The 20,193-nt window shown below is 36.5% G+C and overlaps 1 protein-coding gene across 1 annotated transcript; it reads left to right on the plus strand.

Annotated features, from left to right (window-relative positions):
• The first annotated feature begins 3,980 nt into the window (after positions 1–3,980).
• On the plus strand, positions 3,981–5,310 carry LOC130047301 (uncharacterized). Its single transcript, XM_056141959.1, has 3 exons — positions 3,981–4,206; positions 4,571–5,041; positions 5,162–5,310. The coding sequence occupies exons 1-3, from the start codon at positions 3,981–3,983 to the stop codon at positions 5,308–5,310; spliced, it is 846 nt and encodes a 281-aa protein (XP_055997934.1).
• Positions 5,311–20,193: the final 14,883 nt, after the last annotated feature.

Below are 20,193 nucleotides of genomic sequence, written 5' to 3' on the forward strand. Positions count from 1 at the left end.
GATCCCACCTCTGGTGTGTCCAGGGGTCCGTGTTTGCCCAACTATCTATTTTGTATTGCTTGTAGGAGTTATGAGATTGATCACTGTTCGTTATCTTCACCTTGCATATGCCAAAATTTACGTTTGTAGCACAAGACTCGAAAAAAGATGAACAGACTGCTATTGTAAAAACCTCAGATCTAAAGGATATGGCCGGTGGACTTGCGAAAAATGTCACTCTTGCGGTTGGTGCTAAGGTTATGCTTACCAAGAATCTTGATGTTCAAGATGGACTTGTTAACTCCGCTTTTGGAGTAGTCACTGGATTTTATCCACAGCCACTACCGGACCAAGATGTGCAAACATTCATGCCAAAGTATGTTTTTGTAAAATTTCTTGAGGAAAGGGTTGGCAAACGAAACAGACTACAGTCAAAAGGAATCTTAATAGACAACTTATCAACACCAATTCCTCAAGTTGAAACACAAGTTCGCTTTGGAAAACATGCAAATGTTACTGCGAAAAGAACTCAGTTTCCATTATGCTTAGCATGGGCTGTAACAATACACAAAGAGCAGGGAAAAACAGAAGAGCAATTGGTAGTGTCTTGCAAAGGAACTTTTCGTGCTGGTCAGTTTTACACTGCTATTAGTAGAACTAAAGAATTGAGTGGGCTATTCATTTTGGGTGATGTCACAACTGCCAAAATCAAAGTCAATGTGACAGCACTGGAAGAAATCCGCAGGATGAAGAACACTGCCTGTTTCCAATCACCACGTCTTGCAATACAAACTACAGACATATCTGCATCTCCAGATTCATTTCTCAAGATACAGTGCTTGAATATAAATTCTTTCTTGCCACATCAGGTGTCATTCCAAAACGATTTTGTTCTTCTACCAACCCAGATTTCCTGCCTTTCAGAAACCTGGTTAAAACCAAGCGATACCATTCCAGATTTCCAGAATTACAACAACATTAGGTCAGACAACATTAACAGCCAACACAGAAGTGGTGGATTAATGACATTCGTTCATCATGACCTCTACCTTCTGAAACACTACAAAGTACAGAACGTACAAACTGAACATATGATCATGCTGATGTCACCCAAAAGGGACATGTCGATAAGAATTTGTGTCACTTTGGTCTACCACAACCCCAAAACAGCCAGCACTACACTCAGGTTCCTAAAATATTTGGAAACTATTATTTCCAAAATTCAACTACGACTACCATCCTTCATTTTAGGAGACTTTAATGTTGATATGTCACTGTCCACTCGTTCACCAAAACAGCTCTATTCACTTTTGAAGTACTATGGATTCCATCCTTCCATACATGAGCCTACCCACAGACAAGGAGGATATCTGGACAATATATTTACTAATGTACAAACAACACCTCTCAATGATGTCATCCCAAAGTACTACACAGACCATTTCCTGATTTCCATAGCAATCCCATGGATTCATTTGTATTAGATTTCAAATCATTGCAGGTCAGTTTAGAACGTACAAATGTATTATATTTTCTCATCCACATACTGTATCTGCAATCTTGTGACTTCTCGGTAAAACATAAAGTGGCTCATGTGTGTTGAATACTTATTTGTCAGTTAGTATTTATAATCTCAACTATCCCTGGCAATGGGATTCATAGTAAACTGCCTTTATTGCAGCTACTTAGAGTTGTTATACCAGTGGATAAGATTACAATAATACCAATACTTGAGCTAATGTCATTTATTTACTGACAAAATCAATGACAAAGTAAAGTTGGCATAACATAATGATCTTTAACAAAGTGAATATAAACTAAAGACTAGAAGAGTTGACCAGGGATTTGCAATCATACAGCCTAAAATGTGCCAAATAGTATTCATTGTTTATATTAAGCATATTTTTAATATTTCATGTACTGCTGTACTGTAGAATATACACTTCTGCATTCACATTGATTGCCCTGTAGATAATGTGAAAATATCCAATGTGCTTGCATTAAATATTTCCCATCATCTTATATGCCCCGCGGGGGTATTAGTCCCATTAGGACAGTTCTAGTTTTTACCTAGAGTTGGCTCCGGCCTATATGGTATATGATTTTAAAACACACACTTCTAATGAAATCTTTATATTATATTGCCACATACATGTAGCTAGTAGAGTCCAATTTTAAATTCCCAATGTGAAAATGTAAAAGTGTTGTGTTTTCAAATTTTTATAACGGATGCAAGTGAATTACAGTCACAGTTTCAATATGTACATGTGCATAGTAAATTAATTTCAGAGCAAATAATTAAATTGCCAAATATACCTATGTATATAATTATATATATATATATATATATATATATAGAGAGAGAGAGAGAGAGAGAGAGAGAGAGAGAGAGAGAGAGAGAGAGAATTCCATGTATAAATTAAAAAGCAGGAAAATATGCAGTTCCAAAATATATTCTAATATATTTTGGAACTGCATATTTTACTGTTTTTTATTTAATTATTTTGACTGTGATGTCAACTCTTTCTATTTGGATTATATATATATAGGGCCTATGTTTGTACATGTATTTTCCTGACTCGAAAGAATTCATAGTTTGCATTTATATATAAGTTCTGAATATCAGAGATAAACTTGTTAGTTATGGGAAACAAAAATTGGTCTAATAAAACACTTGGATAATTATGACTGATATACATACATGGACAAGTTTGCAGAACTATTCTGAAGGCAAATTAAGAAACAGAACTGGACTTATGGAAATTATTTATCTATAGACAGAAATGAAGATCAGTTTGCAAATTATGTTTCTTCTCATAGGTTAAAAATCAAAATGAGGAGGTTTACCAACATCACTAGAAAGGACATATTATGCACTAAATGTAATTAATCTAATATCATTAATGAAAATGAAATGCAATGTTTTGATAACATATGACCAATATACATGTAATAACAAAAAAAAAAGTATTCAAATTCATAATGAACAAAAACTATTTTGGCTACTGAGGCTCAGAAGCAAAACAAAATCTTGATCTTGTTGTCAAGATTTATGAATGAAAACATGATATAGTGATATATGTGCATGTGACATACTGTGATAGAATGATGTGTGCTTGAATATGCCTTATGATCTATTGTTATTGAAATATTCCATCACATTGACATCCCTTTTTAAAGCGCGTAGCGGCTTTATTGCCAGCAGTTGGATTTTGCTTTCGTCATCGCGTTTCCGGTTTATCGCCACCTATAGGCAAATTTATGCATAGCTGTAGTAGAGAGGTCGTGTTTGAAGTCGTCGTAATTTTACAACCGATCTAGTACGGGGTTTACATTTATATCCGCAGGGGCATTTTTTTTAGAAACACAGTTTGTTGGACAGTGGATAAAATATGTATAAAAATGTTTTTGCCCTCATTCTGAGGGAAAGTGGGACACAGAAGCAGGTCATTTTTCAATTAAAATTCCCGTTTGAATCTGCGTCTGTAATCAAAGTGATTATTAAGAAATTCAACATTTAAAAATCAACAAGAGTCTGTACATGAAACTGTTTTGGCTAGGGTGCCCTTGCATTGTAACCTTCACATAGCGGTTAGAGGTCAAGAAAATCAATATTTTTGCATGGTGCAATCTATAATTAGAAGCCACGTCATTAAACTATACACGAGTCATGAGAGTTCTTCATTTGTGTTTTGACTGCTGTTCCGACCCCGTAAATTTTTGTCTGACACAGCAAAAATGTGTGCAACACAGTAAAAAAAAAAATAACTATACAGTAAGATCTTGCGCATGGTTATGTTTTGACAGTGAAGGACAGAGATCGGTGTTTCAGAGGGGCGATATTGCGTAACTGATTACACCTCCCCCAATCATATAGATAGTTTTCCAATGACGTCACGTTTATACCCATAATTCCATCGGCGGCCATATTGTAAGGCAGTAACAAAGGAGACGCAGTGAGGTGTAAACAAACTGATTAAGCTATATGATATCCCTTAGACATGGTCAATACTTGTGTTGTATGGGGTTGTAACAATCGTGCAGTGAAAGGTGATATAAAACGACAGTATTATGACATACCCAAAGTAATTACTCACCAGGGAAACCAGACCGAGGAACTTTCGAGAGAAAGGAGAATGTTATGGTTGGCCCGCATAAATCGTGCTGACTTTGATCCAGATCCCACCAAAAGACACTTTAAAGTGTGTTCCGACCATTTCATAACCGGTAAGTTCATGTTTGCATGGAAATTATATGCTTTTACTTAACAAAACCGGTTTGTTTCACATTTACATGTTGACATACATGTGTAAAGAAGTCCATATGTTGCTTACTCAGAAAAAGATCTGAGAGTAAGTGCACATAAACTTGCATTAGAAAGTGGTAGATATAATTCTACATTAATGAAAGAAAGATGTTGTAATGTTTGTAATACTGGACAGTGGCGCAATATTGTTCTTGGGTATGGTTGGTGTCAGACACATGGGTTTTCTCCGGGTATTCCAGAAAAAAACAGAAACATACAATAATGCCTTCATGTACAATGGATTTTACAGTCTAGATGTCTTGTGCCATGTATTTGATATTAAAGTATTCCTCTTTTTTTCGGGAAAAAAGGCAGAGTTGTACGACAAAAACAATCCTGACTGGGCATCCTCTCTTAAGCTTGGTCCCATGGAACAAGACCCAGCAACTACTCTATCAACGTGCAAGAGATACGAACGAGCACAAACCAGACAGAGAAAACAGGTCACTATGAAGGCAGCAAAAGAATTGGACTTCCAACCTGAAAGTCAATATGAGCAAAGTGAATGTGATGGCCAAAAATGCAACTTTTATTTACTTGCACAATTAGATATGGGACAGAGTGAACAAACAGAAGAAGAACCTGATACTGTCCAAAATCTTCGAGAGGAATATCAAAGACTTATAACTGAAAATGTGACACGTAAGGATAAATTGAAAGCAACAACCTTCACTCCAGAATCCCTCGAGAAAGATGAAGAGAAAACAAAACATTACACTGGGTTAAAATTCAAAACACTGATGGCAATTTTCAATTGTAAGTAGGTCATTCAGGAATTTAGAGCATACAACGGTGTTAGGTTTACCTTACCATTTCTAAACGACCAAGATATTCAGAATCATCGTCAACACAATTAAATTTGATTTCGTTTTTTAGTTTCAAAAATGAGACTGAAAATAATGATCTTGGGGGAGGGAAATGACAAAAGGTTAACAATTAATTGTCATTGGTCTGCGTTTACGGAAGACGATGTCCTTGTTTTTAAGTCTTCAAAACACCGCCAGGAATTTTACGAAGGCTGTTAAGTGTTAGATGCAAGGTGAAGATAACGAACAGTGATTAATCTCATAACTCCTGCAAGCAATACAAAATAGATAGTTGGGCAAACACGGACCCCTGGACACACCAGAGGTGGGATCAGGTGCCTAGGAGGAGTAAGCATCCCCTGTCGACCGGTCACACCCGCCGTGAGCCCTATATCCCGACCAGGTAAACGGAGTTATCCGCAGTCAAAATCAGTGTGCCAAGAACGGCTTAACAATCGGTATGAAACTATTTTACATTCATGTTTAACACAATGGCAACGTTTATCTCATATTTTTCATACTTCTGCTTCATACGTAGATATTTTATTGAAAGTAGACATTAACGGCAAACTAACAACTCAACTGTATGACAAACGGGATGATTTCAGCTTCTCCATCGTCAACTTCCCACATTTATGTAGCAATATTCCATTATCACCTGCATATGGTGTTTATATATCTCAACTGATTCGATATGCAAGAGCTTGTTCTGGATATAGTCAGTTTTTAAATCGAGGTAAGCTACTGACAAACAAGTTGATGGTACAGGGATTTCAACAGTCTCGATTGAAGTCAGCATTTCACAAATTCTATGGTCGTTATAACGATCTAGTTCGTCAATACAACCTCGCATTGGGTCAAATGCTGTCTGACGTGTTTCATACCGATTGTGAAGCCGTTCTTGGCACACTGATTTTGACTGCGGATAACTCCGTTTACCTGATCAGGATATGGGGCTCACGGCGGGTGTGACCGGTCAACAGGGGATGCTTACTCCTCCTAGGCACCTGATCCCACCTCTGGTGTGTCCAGGGGTCCGTGTTTGCCCAACTATCTATTTTGTATTGCTTGTAGGAGTTATGAGATTGATCACTGTTCGTTATCTTCACCTTGCATGCAGTCAGGGGAGCATCCATCATTTACTGCTTTACTGATATACTTGGTATTCTTTGTATTGGTCATTTAATTACAGTATCCTGGACACTTTGAATTCACATGTTACATGTACCGTTTTCAATTTTTGCAGGTGCTATCTACCATTCCACCAGAATCCATCCATGGCATAGAGGGAGCAGTAGATACTGCAGAGTCCCACACGCATCATTGTAACAATAAGAAAATTCATATTCACTATACAGGAATCATGTATATTCTGCATAATTTTCTTTAAAGAAAAAAGGGTTCAGTATTTTGATTTTTTCTACAAAATGAAAAAGAAAATCAACTTATTTGTTCAAATGAAGGGCTATGCCCCATTCTAAAGGGAGAATGCAACAATAGCGTGGAGTCATTGAAAAATCTTATTATCAAGAACCACTGGGCCAGAAAGTTCAAATTTACATGGAAGCTTCCTGACATTGTGCAGATTCAAGTTTGTTAAATTCATGGCCATTAGGGGTAGAGTGGGGTCACAATAAAGAATCAAAGTTTTACATATATATATAGGAAAAAGTCTTTATAAATTTTCTCAAGAACCACTAGTCCAAACAAGTTCAAATTTACATGATAGCTTTATAACATAGTGCAGATTCATGTTTGTAAAAATCACGGCCCATGAGGGTAGGTTGGGGTCACAATAGAGGATCAAAATATCACATGCAAATACATATGTACATAGGGGAAATATTTAGATATGGACCAGGTTGACACATCATGACATGGGTCCCTTATTTCCATATTGCATTACAAAATTGTCACATCGGGCGAGGCATTCATGTCTTATGGACATATTTCTAGTAATTTTACAAATTTAAAAAAAATAATGAAATGGAGATGATTTTATCATACAACTTTTGAATTGATAATTCTTTACATTGCATATAGTTTCTAAAAGGTCATCATCAGCTGCTGCAACACTTCCTGAAGAAGAAGCATCAACTTCAGCAAGTATTGATGATTCACCTGTTGTTGTAGGTATGCAAAACACTTAATTTGCTTTTTAGCTGACCTGAGCCAAAGGCTCAAGTGAGCTTTACTGATCAAAATCTTTTCCGATCAAAATGTGTCTGTTGTCTGTCGTCGTCATCGTCGTAAACCTTTCACAAACCGCTGGGCCAATTTGAACCAACTTGTCACAAAGCATCCTTGGATGAAGGGCTTTTAAGTTTGTTCAAATGAAGGGCCATGTCCCTTTCAAAGGAGAGATAATCACAAAATGCAAAAATAGGGTGGGGTCATTTAAAAATCTTTTTCTCAAGAACCACTGGACCAGAAAAGCTGAAATTTACATGAAAGCTTTATGGCATAGTGCAGATTCAAGTTTGTTCAAATCATAGCCCCCGGGGGTTGGATGGGGCCACAATAGGGAATAAAGTTTTACATACAAATATATAAGGAAAATCTTTAAATATCTTCTTCTCAAGAACCACTGAGCCAGAAAAGCTGAAGTTTACAGTAAAGCTTCCTGACATAATACAGATTCAAGTTTGTTCAAATCATGGCCCCCGGGGGTTGGATGGGGCTACAAGGGGGGATCAAAGTTTTGCATACAAATATATAGGGAAAATCTTTAAATATGAGCCAAGGTGACTCCGGTGAGTGATGTGGCCCTTGGGTCTCTTGTTAATATATTGCCTCCGTGATATACTTATACCCCCCGCAAACGAAGTTTAGGGGTGGTATACTAGGATCGACATGTTCATCAGTCTTGTTTGTCCAAAGTATGTTTGATTCAAACTTTGTATACATGTATATATTATGTGAGTGTTGAAGTTGACCTGATGTACATGTGTGTATATATATATATATATATATATATATATATATATATATATATATATATATATATATATAGATTAACATTCTATTCTTTTAAAGCTCAAACAATTGAGGCTGAAGATGATAGTTCATTATGGACTGAAATTCCACCAGAACCAAAGACAAAAAAAAAATGCGGAGACAAGGTGAGAAGCAAATTTATTTTAGAAATGTCTGCTGCCATGGTTCATACACCCCTTACTTCTCTCAAAATGTCCTTTATACTTTTACATTAAATGGATATGCACCGAAGATCGGGGGGGGGGGGGGGGGGGCATATTGTTTTTGTCCTGTCTGTCATTCTGTAATTCTGTCTGAAACTTTAACCTTGCTAATAACTTTTGAACAGTAAGTGATAGAGCTTTGATATTTCACATGAGTATTCCTTGTGACAAGACCTTTCCGTGGGTACCAACATTTTTGACCCCGTGACTTTGACCTTGGAGTTTGATCTACTTTTTGAAAACTTTAACCTTGCTAATAACTTTTGAACAATAAGAGATAGAGCTTTGATATTTCACATGAGTATTCCCTGTGACAAGACCTTTCCGTGAGTACCAACATTTTTGACACCTTGACCTTGGAGTTTGATGTAATCCATATGATATATTTATAAGTCAGTGAATATTCATGCTGAGATCAAACAATCATTTGAAATTGATCTAATCCATACAATATGATATTTATAAGTCATATTTTGAATAGTAATTACAGTAGTGTGGTTTTCACAAGGCATAAAAAAAATCTATAATATTCGTAGTAAATGGGGCTACAATTGAGTTTTAAACTATAACGTATCTGAGTAGTTGAGTATGAACAAAGCTAATCAGGTGAGTGTTGTGGCGATTGTCTGGACCTTTTGTTATTTTTTGAATCCTCGAGTGTGTGATTACTTGGTTGGATGTCTGGAGTTTATCGTTTTCTCATTTGTAGAAACGTCGCTATTTTAGGTCAGTATTAAAATGTCATAAATCTAGACTTGTGTTTGGCGCCATAGGACGTTTAGGGTTTATTACAGTGCAACAACGCCTACCATGAAATAGGATCTCGTTTTTAAGGTCTCTTTCGGGACCTGTGACTTTCATTTCTAAAAGCGAATTTTTCGCGAAATAAGGAACAACATCAGCAGAAGAACAATAAAAATGTATGATTTATTCGCATTAGCTAAACATACGCCTGCTGTTGCAGACAAATACGCAGTAGAAGTCCGATTTGGAAGAAAAAAGATGGCTGTGTTTAGAAAGGTTAACAGACAGCATTAAAGGACACATATCGTGTTTTCAAAGTATACAAAATTATATGCATTTTGTCTTCCTTATGCTTATAGAAATTAATTGTAATAGTTCGTTCGCTGAAGTATTGCGATAATTAGCCACAATACGGACTTAAATCTAAGCCCCGATTTCAAAAAGCCTATAGTTAATTAGATAGATACATGTAGGTAGTCACGTGGTAAAGTGACGTCATATGCGACCTTCGTCGATCAACTTGTTGTAAAAGTAGTGTTGGATATTTTTAAAAACTCGGGTTTTAGGGGCCTAATTTATTTACCATGGATAACATTTATTTCGATGTTGACAAATTTCCCGAGTCTTATATCTTTTAGCCACCAGTGCATACAAATAGCGACCCAAATGTAGCGAGGAAAGCGAGAATGAAATCTGCGAGTAAATAATGTTTACATGGGATCACTGTCTAAACACTATATGGCAATGTCATTTCTGTAAACAACTGTAATTAGCGTTGTTGCTTTTTGAAAATAAACAGTGCAATTATTATTAATTTTATTTTTGGAGAAGTTAGATAGACCTAAATTATGATACGATTGTGTATCATTGACAACTAGGCCTACTGTCACGGGTGCATTTCGGGGAAAAAATAATAAAAATGATCAAACTTATGATGAAAATCCCAATACTTTTAAATTATTTTATTCAAGCAATTTTATTAATCATTATTTTTTTGTTATCTACACGTTGTTACTTAGGAAGTGGGAGCGCGGCGTGCTGTTGTTTTAAAGACGTACGCGTTCCTTAAAAAAAATGAAAGCATTATAATTCAATTCAAAGTTGGGAAATATCATATTTTATTATTTATAATTGAAAGTTCAATTATCTTTTATCTTCAAATTTCTTTTTTTAAAACTACCAGTTGATAGACACTGCTAGCGAACGCGAAGTTTTGCCTATATGTTGTTACAAGGTGAAGGTCAGTTGGTGCGAGTGTGTATTGAATTTGAGAGCAGAACGGAAAGCATAAGCCGTAGGCCTATATGTAACAGTGGGTAGCTTCGACAGAACTATTTTCTCGCAGTTTATCTACGTCTTTGTTTAAAAAAGTACAGGGACAAATTATACTGGGGGTTTTTATGGCAAATTCGTTGTGCCGACAAAAATATTCACGTCTTGTCCCTCATACCTCCCTTCAAAAATTGAAGGAAAAAACAGTCTAAAGCCTCTCTACTGACAGCAAATACACCCTTAAACGGCACAAAACACCCTAATACAGTGTTATTTACAAGCCGTTAATGTGATAATTGTTTGTTTGTCAATTAAATCTGATCTGTTTATGAAATGGCTAACAACTGTTTTCAAATCTTCTCGCTCGAGGTCGCATATGACGTCACAGATAATGGCGCGTAAAATATCGAAGAAAATATGCATATGAATTTCATCGCTTTCAAACTCGAAAACTACGCAAACTGTTTCATTTAAAACACATGTAAAGTAGTTTTAGGCATGAAATGAATTAATTTTGCTGAAAAAATTAAAAAGTTTTAAAAAACATGCGATGTGTCCTTTAAGCGGCAAGAGTTTCTTAACATAAAGAGAGGGAATCGATCACGGTATACAATACTGAAGTGGAAAAGACAACTAATATTGTGAAAGCAGAGATCAATTAGAATTATGTGTGATGTGAGCAATTCAGTCCACGACAAAACGGGACCGAGAAACGTGGCCATGCCTGTAGCCAAGCTAACGCTTGAAAAAGCCCTTCAAATATGGCGTCAAGTGGAGCTACATTAACCAACTCGTACATGAATATGCAGATACCCACGGGTGTGAGAACCAGTTGTGTGAGGGAAAGTACCATTACTGTGAAAATCTTTAAACTTCAAATTCTACATCCTGGACAAGTATGTAGTGCTTTAAGACACTTCAAATACCCCCTCTGTGATGAGACCCGCCTTGCAACTGGATTCAGTGTCAAATCCCGCGATGATTGTGGATTGTTTTTCTGTTTTCCGCCACACTCAACAATTTTTCTGTTATATCTAGTTTTTATTGGTGGGAGAGAGAACCCACATACAATGTACCTGGGAAGAGACCACCGACTTTCCGAACGTAAACTGGAACACTCTCACTTACCGATGGATTCGAACCCGCGCCGACCAGGTGAGAGGCCTTGTGATTTTGAGCGCGATGCTCTAACCACTCGGCCCCTCCCGCGATGAAATGTAACAAGGCCAAGATAAGACTTGAACCGTATACATGTAATGCGATTATTAAACTTATACAGACTAAATGAGGAATATAATATCAATTTCATGTTTAATCAATGCACCATTCGGGATGCATTCAAATAAAAATCCAATGAATCGGAAACCACTAAAGCTCGAGATGCATTGTGGTGCTCGTTGAAACGTACTACATGTCACAAACACTAGTAGCAACCATTTTGGTGTACATATTCTCAAGGCGAGTGACATAATAATGAATGAAAATAAATTGTCAATCTTTAAGAGTTATGACAATATTGCTTAGTTGTCACACATGATATCAATTTAACTATGACGTCAAAAGCGCCTAATTATATTTACGCTTTCACAAAGAACATTGTGACGTCATGATATAACGTTATGAAGTATTACGGGAAATTGAAAACAAACGCAGCCGACTTGTTGTCTGTGCAAGATGAAAGGTGAAGATAACGAAGTGATCAATCTCATAAAGCAATACAAAATAGATAGCTTGGGCAAATACGGACCCCGGGTCACACCAGAGGTGGGATCAGGTGCCTAGGAGGAGTAAGCATCCCCTGTCGACAGGTCACACCCCCGTGTAATAGCTAACTGTTTCGCGCATCACTTTGAAAATATTTACAATCCACAGGACAATGAAACCTTTTACACTGACTTTTTCCATTCCATTGAAAATTCTTACTGTGACTTAAAAACGACCAATATTCTGACCGAAAAATCCCTTCCAGGCGGAGACGTCACCATTGACGAAATAACTACAATTATTAGTGATTTAAAACGCAGAAAGGCTGGTATAAATCGGATTCAGAATGAGCATATCATCTATGGAGGCGCTGGACTCAAACTGTGCATTCAACATTTATTCAATTCAATTATCAAATTTGGCCAAATCCCAGAATCTTGGAAAAAGACAGTATCGTCCTAATACACAAAGGAAGCAACAAACCAAGGAAATCACCTGATAGTTATAAACCAATAGCCCTACTCCCATGCCATTTTAAGATTTTCGAGAAATTGCTACTATACGGAATAAAGTCACACGTTCTTTTAACTATAGAATTTCCAAACATTCAACAGCAAGGGTTCCAACAGAAACTCGGCTGTCTCACTGCTTCTTTAAATTTACAAGAAACTTTACATCACAACATAGAACTTGGTAGTCCTGTATATCTCGCTTTCTTGGATACACAGAAGGCATTCGATACGGTGTGGAGACATGGTCTTATGTATAAGATTAACCGCCTGGGGGTTTCTGGTCGTCTAAAGACCCTTATTGACGACAACCATACTAATACCTCCTCTTCCGTCATAGTAAACCACACAAACTCCAATTGGTTTCCTATTTCTCAAGGAATTCGTCAAGGAGAAATACTCTCAACATTCCTTTATTTGGTGTTTATCAATGACATGCTTTACGAAATTCAAAATCAGTGGCCCAATATGGGAATATACAGCATTGTTAGTTCCAATCCTGCTCTCGCGGACGACATTTCCTGCATTGCGTTATCTCCTGCTATCCAGAATATTCTCACTACAGTATTTGTCTATTCCACAAACTGGAGATTTAAATTCAACGCAGGCAAATCTAGTGTTCTTTGTTTTACTCCGTCATCTGCCAAAAATGACGATTCTTCCTTATGGTTTCTCGGCACTGAACCTGTCCATTTATCTAAAATATACAACCATCTAGGAATTCTTCAATCAAAACTTGTTCATATTGAGAAAATTGCCAACGCGCACAGGAATGGTCGACAAGTTTACTTTGCTCTCAAAATACAAGAACACCTTAATCCAGATACTGTATCGCGATTATACAACAGAATTGTTCTCCCTTCCACCCTATACGGATGTTAACTCTGGTCCGATTTACGTCAACGAGATTTCCAAGCTCTTAGTACTCTTCAACACTTTATTTGCAAACATGCAATGGGTCTGCCAAAACACACTAGATCCGACATTTGTGAATCCTTACTTGGACTCCTACCAATCTCATCTGAAATAGACAAAAGAAAACTCCAATTTTTTGGCCGGTTATGCGAGATGGACCCCAAAACCCTTACCAAGAAGATATTTTTACACCGACTTTTTTCTTACATGCAGTCTCCCGAACTCAAACAATTCGGGTTTATCCATGATGTTATCGCTTTACTCTTTAAGTATAACCTTCATTATCATCTCTTACTATACCTACAAGATGGTTAATGTCCTCCAAAGTGCCTTTGGAAAAGAAGTGTCAAAGCAGCAGTCACAGATTTCCATCTACACTCAAGACGTCAAAGGATGCTCTCAGATCCTTCCTTCCTCCAATTCAATACCATTACAGCAGGAAGACCTCCGCAAGCTATCTGGAAAATTCCTTTTAACGTTCATGAAATAGAAAGAACATGACCCATAATATGCCATTTTTGGCCTACCAAATTTGGAAAAATTAAAGAACACTTCAGAATAAATCAAAGGTGATATTTTTTATCCATAACATGAGCCAAGTTGTATTACGCAACCGTTTCCTCACACCGGATGTTTAAAGCACTCAAGTAAATGCCCAAACCTACCGCGGTTTGACGTTTTCCGGGAAAATCGCATAAATTTGCCAACTTCAATCTATAAATTCACATGGGCCGCATTACTCACGACTCAATTTTGTAAACTAAAATTAAAATGCAAAGTTAGATTAACACTTTCCATTAAAAAAATTAACTCGTAATCAATGCGGCCACGTCGAAAAAAAAATAATAAAACAAAATTTGCGACGTCAAAAGTGTCGTCTGGAAACGTCAAATTCCACAGAAGAAGTCATACATCTAACGCAGTTGATACGACTTAAAAAGAAAAATCAAAGAGGTGAGTTTTCATGTTGTTAATATTTATTAAATATATAAAAATCAATATCTAAGCGAGTAAATATGATAGTCATGTATTGGTTTACATGGTAAAAAGGTACATTTGTACAAGGGGAGGGGGTGTTAGACCTATCGTGTAAACTTACCTGTATGTTGCATGTAATATATGATATATGTATGCTTGTTCGTTTGATTCCGATGTCCGTTCCGGTGGTTTTAAATGTACCGATATCCTTACCTTTTGTTACATAAATTCTATTGTTTGAAACAGAATAAATGTCCGAATCAAACGTACAGTACAAACATATACGGTATAGCCCGGCCTATACCCCAGTGTACATTTCAATTAGGCCTACATAGGCCCAGCATGTATGCAGTATTACGCAGAGATGTGCGATATATTTACAGACAGCATGTTCTATATTGTATGAATTTGTCCATCGGTTGACACAATTTTACAAATCTTGTACTTCTATACAGTTCTCAGTTTCAATACGATATGAAGTCTGCCAACGTCATAAATTAACAAAAGTCCGCATATTGCTGGGATTACGGCAAAATTGACACACGACTGTTAGCTTTATCTATTTTATATTAGTGCTTCAGAAATTTAACCGTACGATATTCATGTATACAGCTGAAAAACCCGGCGAATTTTTTTTGTTTTGTTTTTGTATTTGAACTATTTAAGTCTGTAAATTCATAAGTCCCGTGTATATGCTTTGGTTAAAACCTATAAGAACACACAAAAAGATTGTTTTTAATTAAATCAGTCACTTTAAATACATATCAAAATATATCTTGTTGAATAATATTTAACATAACTTGCGTTGAAATGTAGAGCATTCACATATAGTTGTTTACTTTTTTCAATTGAAGGGCAATAACTCTAAAAGGAAAAACTGACTGGTGGTGGATCCAAGTTTCTTTTTCGTTTCGTTATACATTATATATATATCAAACGTTTTAAATGATTTTTTAATATTTATTTTGTACTATAGACAAGATTAATATTGAAAAGATATGTTATAAATGTTCAAACAAAATTAAATTTAAAAAAAAAGGTGAAACAGCAAAATTTAGCACCCCCCCCCCTCACAGGAAAATGAATCACAACACAATTCTATTGATCATTTTCCTATTATCTATATTATTTCATTTATGGATATGTGGTAATTTTGCAGCAGTTTTCCTTTAGGATTAGGAAAAGATTTATTTTTTCTTTAAATAAGGGAATGTTAACTTAATACATCGTTGTAAACCCCATATCCCCTCTATATTTCCCACTGACATAATCAACAAAACATTTGAAGATACACATTTTCAGTTAGTGAAAAAAAAATATCAAAGGTTTTAAATACAAATTAATTGATTTAGAATTAGATTTTAGGAAAATAACCTATCAATAAGTTTTAACATGAAGACAAGATTTTCATCCAACCAAAATTGTATTTCAATTATTTGAAATAAATATTTCAGATATGCCAGGGAGTGGCCCCAAACATTTCCTCTGTTTCAACTGTCCACGGAGAGTAAAATCAAAACACAGGTTCAGGATTTCAGATAAATATAGGACAGTGATCACCACCCTCACAGGGAGGAGACCTTCTGAGCATGATTGTTTGTGCAATAGATGCCAGTGTATGTGTTACTCCCGTATTAACAGAAGAAGATTAAGCCGGTTAGGACACAGGTTCAAGACAGCCCAGCACCATCATCAGCAGTAGCAGCTATTCTGATTAGTCCTCCTTCTGTATCACTCCCATTCCCATGTACATCAAGAGGGCACGCTTCATGTTGTATCTGTAAGCGACCAGGTCCAAAGCTAGTTGTAGTACCCTTAGGAGTAAGACATCAAATCTTCATTTCTAAAGAGGTTATCATTCCTGCCGGGGCTCGCTGCTGTCCAAAGCATCTACAACAAGACATAAAAGAACTTGAACCTATTGCTGACAACACCATGTTCAACAAAACAGGAGTGGCAAAATTAATCAAGTTTTTGAGATCTGAAGTTTTGAAAAAAGAAAAAATAAGGTTGGATTTTGACAGCAGTGTAAGTCTAACGGACAGTGAGTACCAGAATCTCCTAGGAATCCCTAAAGCTGCGTTTGAGGACTTGCTGACATATGTTGAGGGAAAAGTCAAGGTAACTCCAGTGAGAACTGTCAGAACGAGTTTGGCCATTTTCCTGATGAAGCTCAGAGGTGGAAAATCCAACTGTATCCTCTCAACATTGTTTAGGATATCCAAATCCAGCATTTACAGAGCAGTAAAGACAATTCGCACAGCGTTAATGAATGGTGGATTTGTCACTGGGAATCTTGGTTTTGGCCATGTGACAAGAGAGAAGATAATTCAAGAACACACTCGACCCTTAGCCCAATCCATATTTGGTGATGCATTGTCCCAACAGGCAATACTTGTCCTTGATGGAACTTACATTTATATCAATAAAAGCGGAAATTTTAAGTTTCAACGACAGTCTTTTAGCCTTCACAAAGGGAGACCACTTGTGAAGACAATGATTATTGTATCGACAACAGGCTACTTCATTTCTGTTTTGGGCCCCTACTTAGCTCGCAACAATGACGCTACCATTTTGAACCATATAATGCGCAGCAATATCGAGGACATACGGAGCTGGGTCAACGAGAATGATATCTTTGTGGTTGACCGTGGATTTAGGGATTCTTTGGATTACCTCCAAGAGATGGGAATTTGTGCCAAAATGCCTACATTCTTAAGAAAAGGAGAAAAGCAAATGTCAACTGAAAATGCTAACACCAGTCGATTAGTGAGTAAGGTAATGCTAGATAAAATACTTTTCAGTTTACATATTTGTTAAAATTTTGATTCATTTAAAGATTTTTTAAAAATCCTCAAAAATGTATTGATTTCTAAGACTATCTGAAACTTTTCTATACTTACACAGATTCGATGGGTTGTGGAGTCAGCAAATGCTAGGATTAAACAACCCAACGCACGTACATTATCAACTTATTGTGGACAAAAATGTACATCAGCTGCCAATAAACGGTGAACAATAGCAAAACAAAGGCTGTTATACACTGTACATATTATGTATAGTATAGGACAGCTGAATCAAGTTACCTTTACCTTTATTGATGAACCTCTGGAGACGATAGACAGCTTTAAGTACCTTGGTGTAATCTTTTGCAAAAATGATTCTTTTAAACCAAATTTTGAAGAGTTGTATCGTTAAGCTATCAAAGCAATGTATGGTGTAATTTGCAATTGTTGGGTTGCGCATGTATAATTTCAATGTAATATAATCATTGTGTTTGGTCATCGGAAATAGTGATAAAAATTAATAATGGACGAATTGCTGACATGCAAAAGACATCATGATCTAAAGAAGTTTGAGGACGAATATTTACATACATTGCTACTTCATTGTAGGATTGGGAAATGGATTGTCTAAGCTGAATTTCATTTTATATTCGTCTGTGAAGCTATAAATTATAGGCGTAGCTTGGGTTCAAATATTACCGAGGCAGGGGGTCTGGGGGGAGCAGCCCCCCAGAAGCTATCGACATTTTAACAACGTAAAAGGTGTTTTTTTTTTACCGAGGCAGCTGCCTCGGTTGCCTCAATGGAAGCTACGCCACTGTATAATATGTTAATTAATACCGAGAAACCCAGAAGTCTGTCATTAACCCCCTCCCAAACAACAGGCATGATTATGTTAGTTATCCTAATTCAATATAATTAACATGTTCCGTTCATTGACCCCTGATAAAATTTAGCAATAAGTATTTTCGTCCAAAGTGTGAAATGGTTACACTGCAAGTTTTTGATGTGCATGCGTGGGGTTGCGCATGTAATTTCAATCTAAATATTGTGTTTTGGTCGTCGGAAATAGTGATAAAATTAATAATGGCAGAATCACTGATATGCTAGAGACATCCTGATCTTAAGAAGTTGATGACTAATGTTTACATAATTTGATACGATATAATCCTACATTGTCTGCAGAAAAAAACGTTCACAAGGGACACAAAAATAAAATGACACGGTCATCAAAGGCCCCGCTGAGGGTAATTGGAGGAAAGTGACATCTGTATTTGATATAGCAATGTTTGGGGCTGGTATATATGTTCGAATTATTAATATTCAAAGATACATGTACATGGGAATGCAAATTTATGAAAAGGGAATCATGAAGCACAATCATTAGAGACTGATGCAAACAATTACTTCTGTTTGACACACACTCATCCACTTAAACACAATAACTGATATAAAATGTGGTACATACATGTACTATTCGAAAAGGATTATGAATTTGACATATTGATGTCTAGGAAAAGGAAATTCTGACATCGGAGGTATAAGCAGCTGAAAAGTGTTTTCAAACACATTTGATAGAAATGCTCTTGTCCATGAGGGTAAGGATTTTGGAGAAAAAATTACCATCACACAAACAATCCAACATTAAGCACCCCTTTTCGTAGACAACGAGAAGATCACTGGATCAGGACCCTAGGCACTGCATTTCCATATGGATGCTATGATAATGTATATGATGTGGGAAATTTGACTAGTCCACAAGGAAATAACGTGAATGTGATGAGACTCTTTCGCAATACCCAAATACGGAAACGCAGTCATGGGCATCGTTCATATAAAAGACCAAGTATACGTGATGTCACGTTTGATTCACTTTTGCCTTACGTCAACAGACAATAAGGTCCACATCACATTCATAAAAAACTTTACTCTGTTCCATTGAGCGTTTTACACACGTTACTTGAAGACGCTATGGGTAGTCTATACTTGGATTTTTCAACACCTGAATATAGACCGAACTCTATGATTATGGATGTTGCTTATCACAGGCTCTTTTAACCAGCACGGGTCATGAATGATATTCCTTCCAAATCATACCGCCAGTTCCTTAAGCTCAAATTTACAAACAAAGGAAGAGATGCCGTCAACATAAGCAACATTCTTCGTCATAAAATGGTTCAGTCGTGTATTCCAACTTATTTCAAGTTCAAGTCTACACCCTGTATTTCCTACACCTATACTTCTACTATTGCATCCAAACTTTTTAATTATAAACAAACTTGGCAGTGCCTAGATATAGACCATCTTATACGTAATCCACCAACGTGTTCTTGTTCTTCATCTTCTTTCAACTATAGTCCAGCTGGACATGTCATTACTGGTGATGTAGATATAGTTGAAAATGAAGACCTCAAATCACTTATTCTAAAAGGTCCTAAATACAGAGAACTTCGGTCTTTTAATTGGCGACAGAACTTCATCTCTATTATGAATTCTGTCGAAAATTATGCCAGACGATGGGCTAAATATGAAAAAAGAAGAACTTGATACATTGTCAGAATGGGTTAAAAGCATAAGAGGAATATTATAATCCCGCATTAGACATATCAAAACAAAAGTACGTACCATCTATCCTTCTGTATTTAGTAAACCAGAAGTGATAAAAGAATTACATAGGTTACATGAGGAATATGTTTTGGTTCCAGCTGACAAAGCTAGTAACAACATTGTCTTTGTTTGTAATGGTACCTTCACATTCACGGATTTTTCTTACGGATCCTTACGTATTCCACAAATCCGTAAAAGTACACGGATTGTTACGATTTAGACACGGATACCGACGAGTGAATTACGAATGCTTGCAATTGACTACGAGTCGGAAATCCGTAAGGACTCGTAAGAAAAATCCGTGAGTGTGAAGGTGGTATTAATCGTAAAGTTTAAGTATGTACTCGTAAAGTAATCGTGTCTATACGTACATGTAAAGCGCTCGTA

This window comes from Ostrea edulis, chromosome 6 (genome assembly GCF_947568905.1).
Source record: "Ostrea edulis chromosome 6, xbOstEdul1.1, whole genome shotgun sequence".
Lineage (NCBI taxonomy): Eukaryota > Metazoa > Mollusca > Bivalvia > Ostreida > Ostreidae > Ostrea > Ostrea edulis.

Coding starts and splice junctions, on each gene's coding strand:
- LOC130047301 (XM_056141959.1), top strand. CDS start 3,981: ATGGTCAATACTTGTGTTGTATGGGGTTGTAACAATCGTGCAGTGAAA. Junction 4,207..4,570: donor TTCCGACCATTTCATAACCG/GTAAGTTCATGT, acceptor TTGATATTAAAG/TATTCCTCTTTTTTTCGGGA. Junction 5,042..5,161: donor ACTGATGGCAATTTTCAATT/GTAAGTAGGTCA, acceptor TTCGTTTTTTAG/TTTCAAAAATGAGACTGAAA.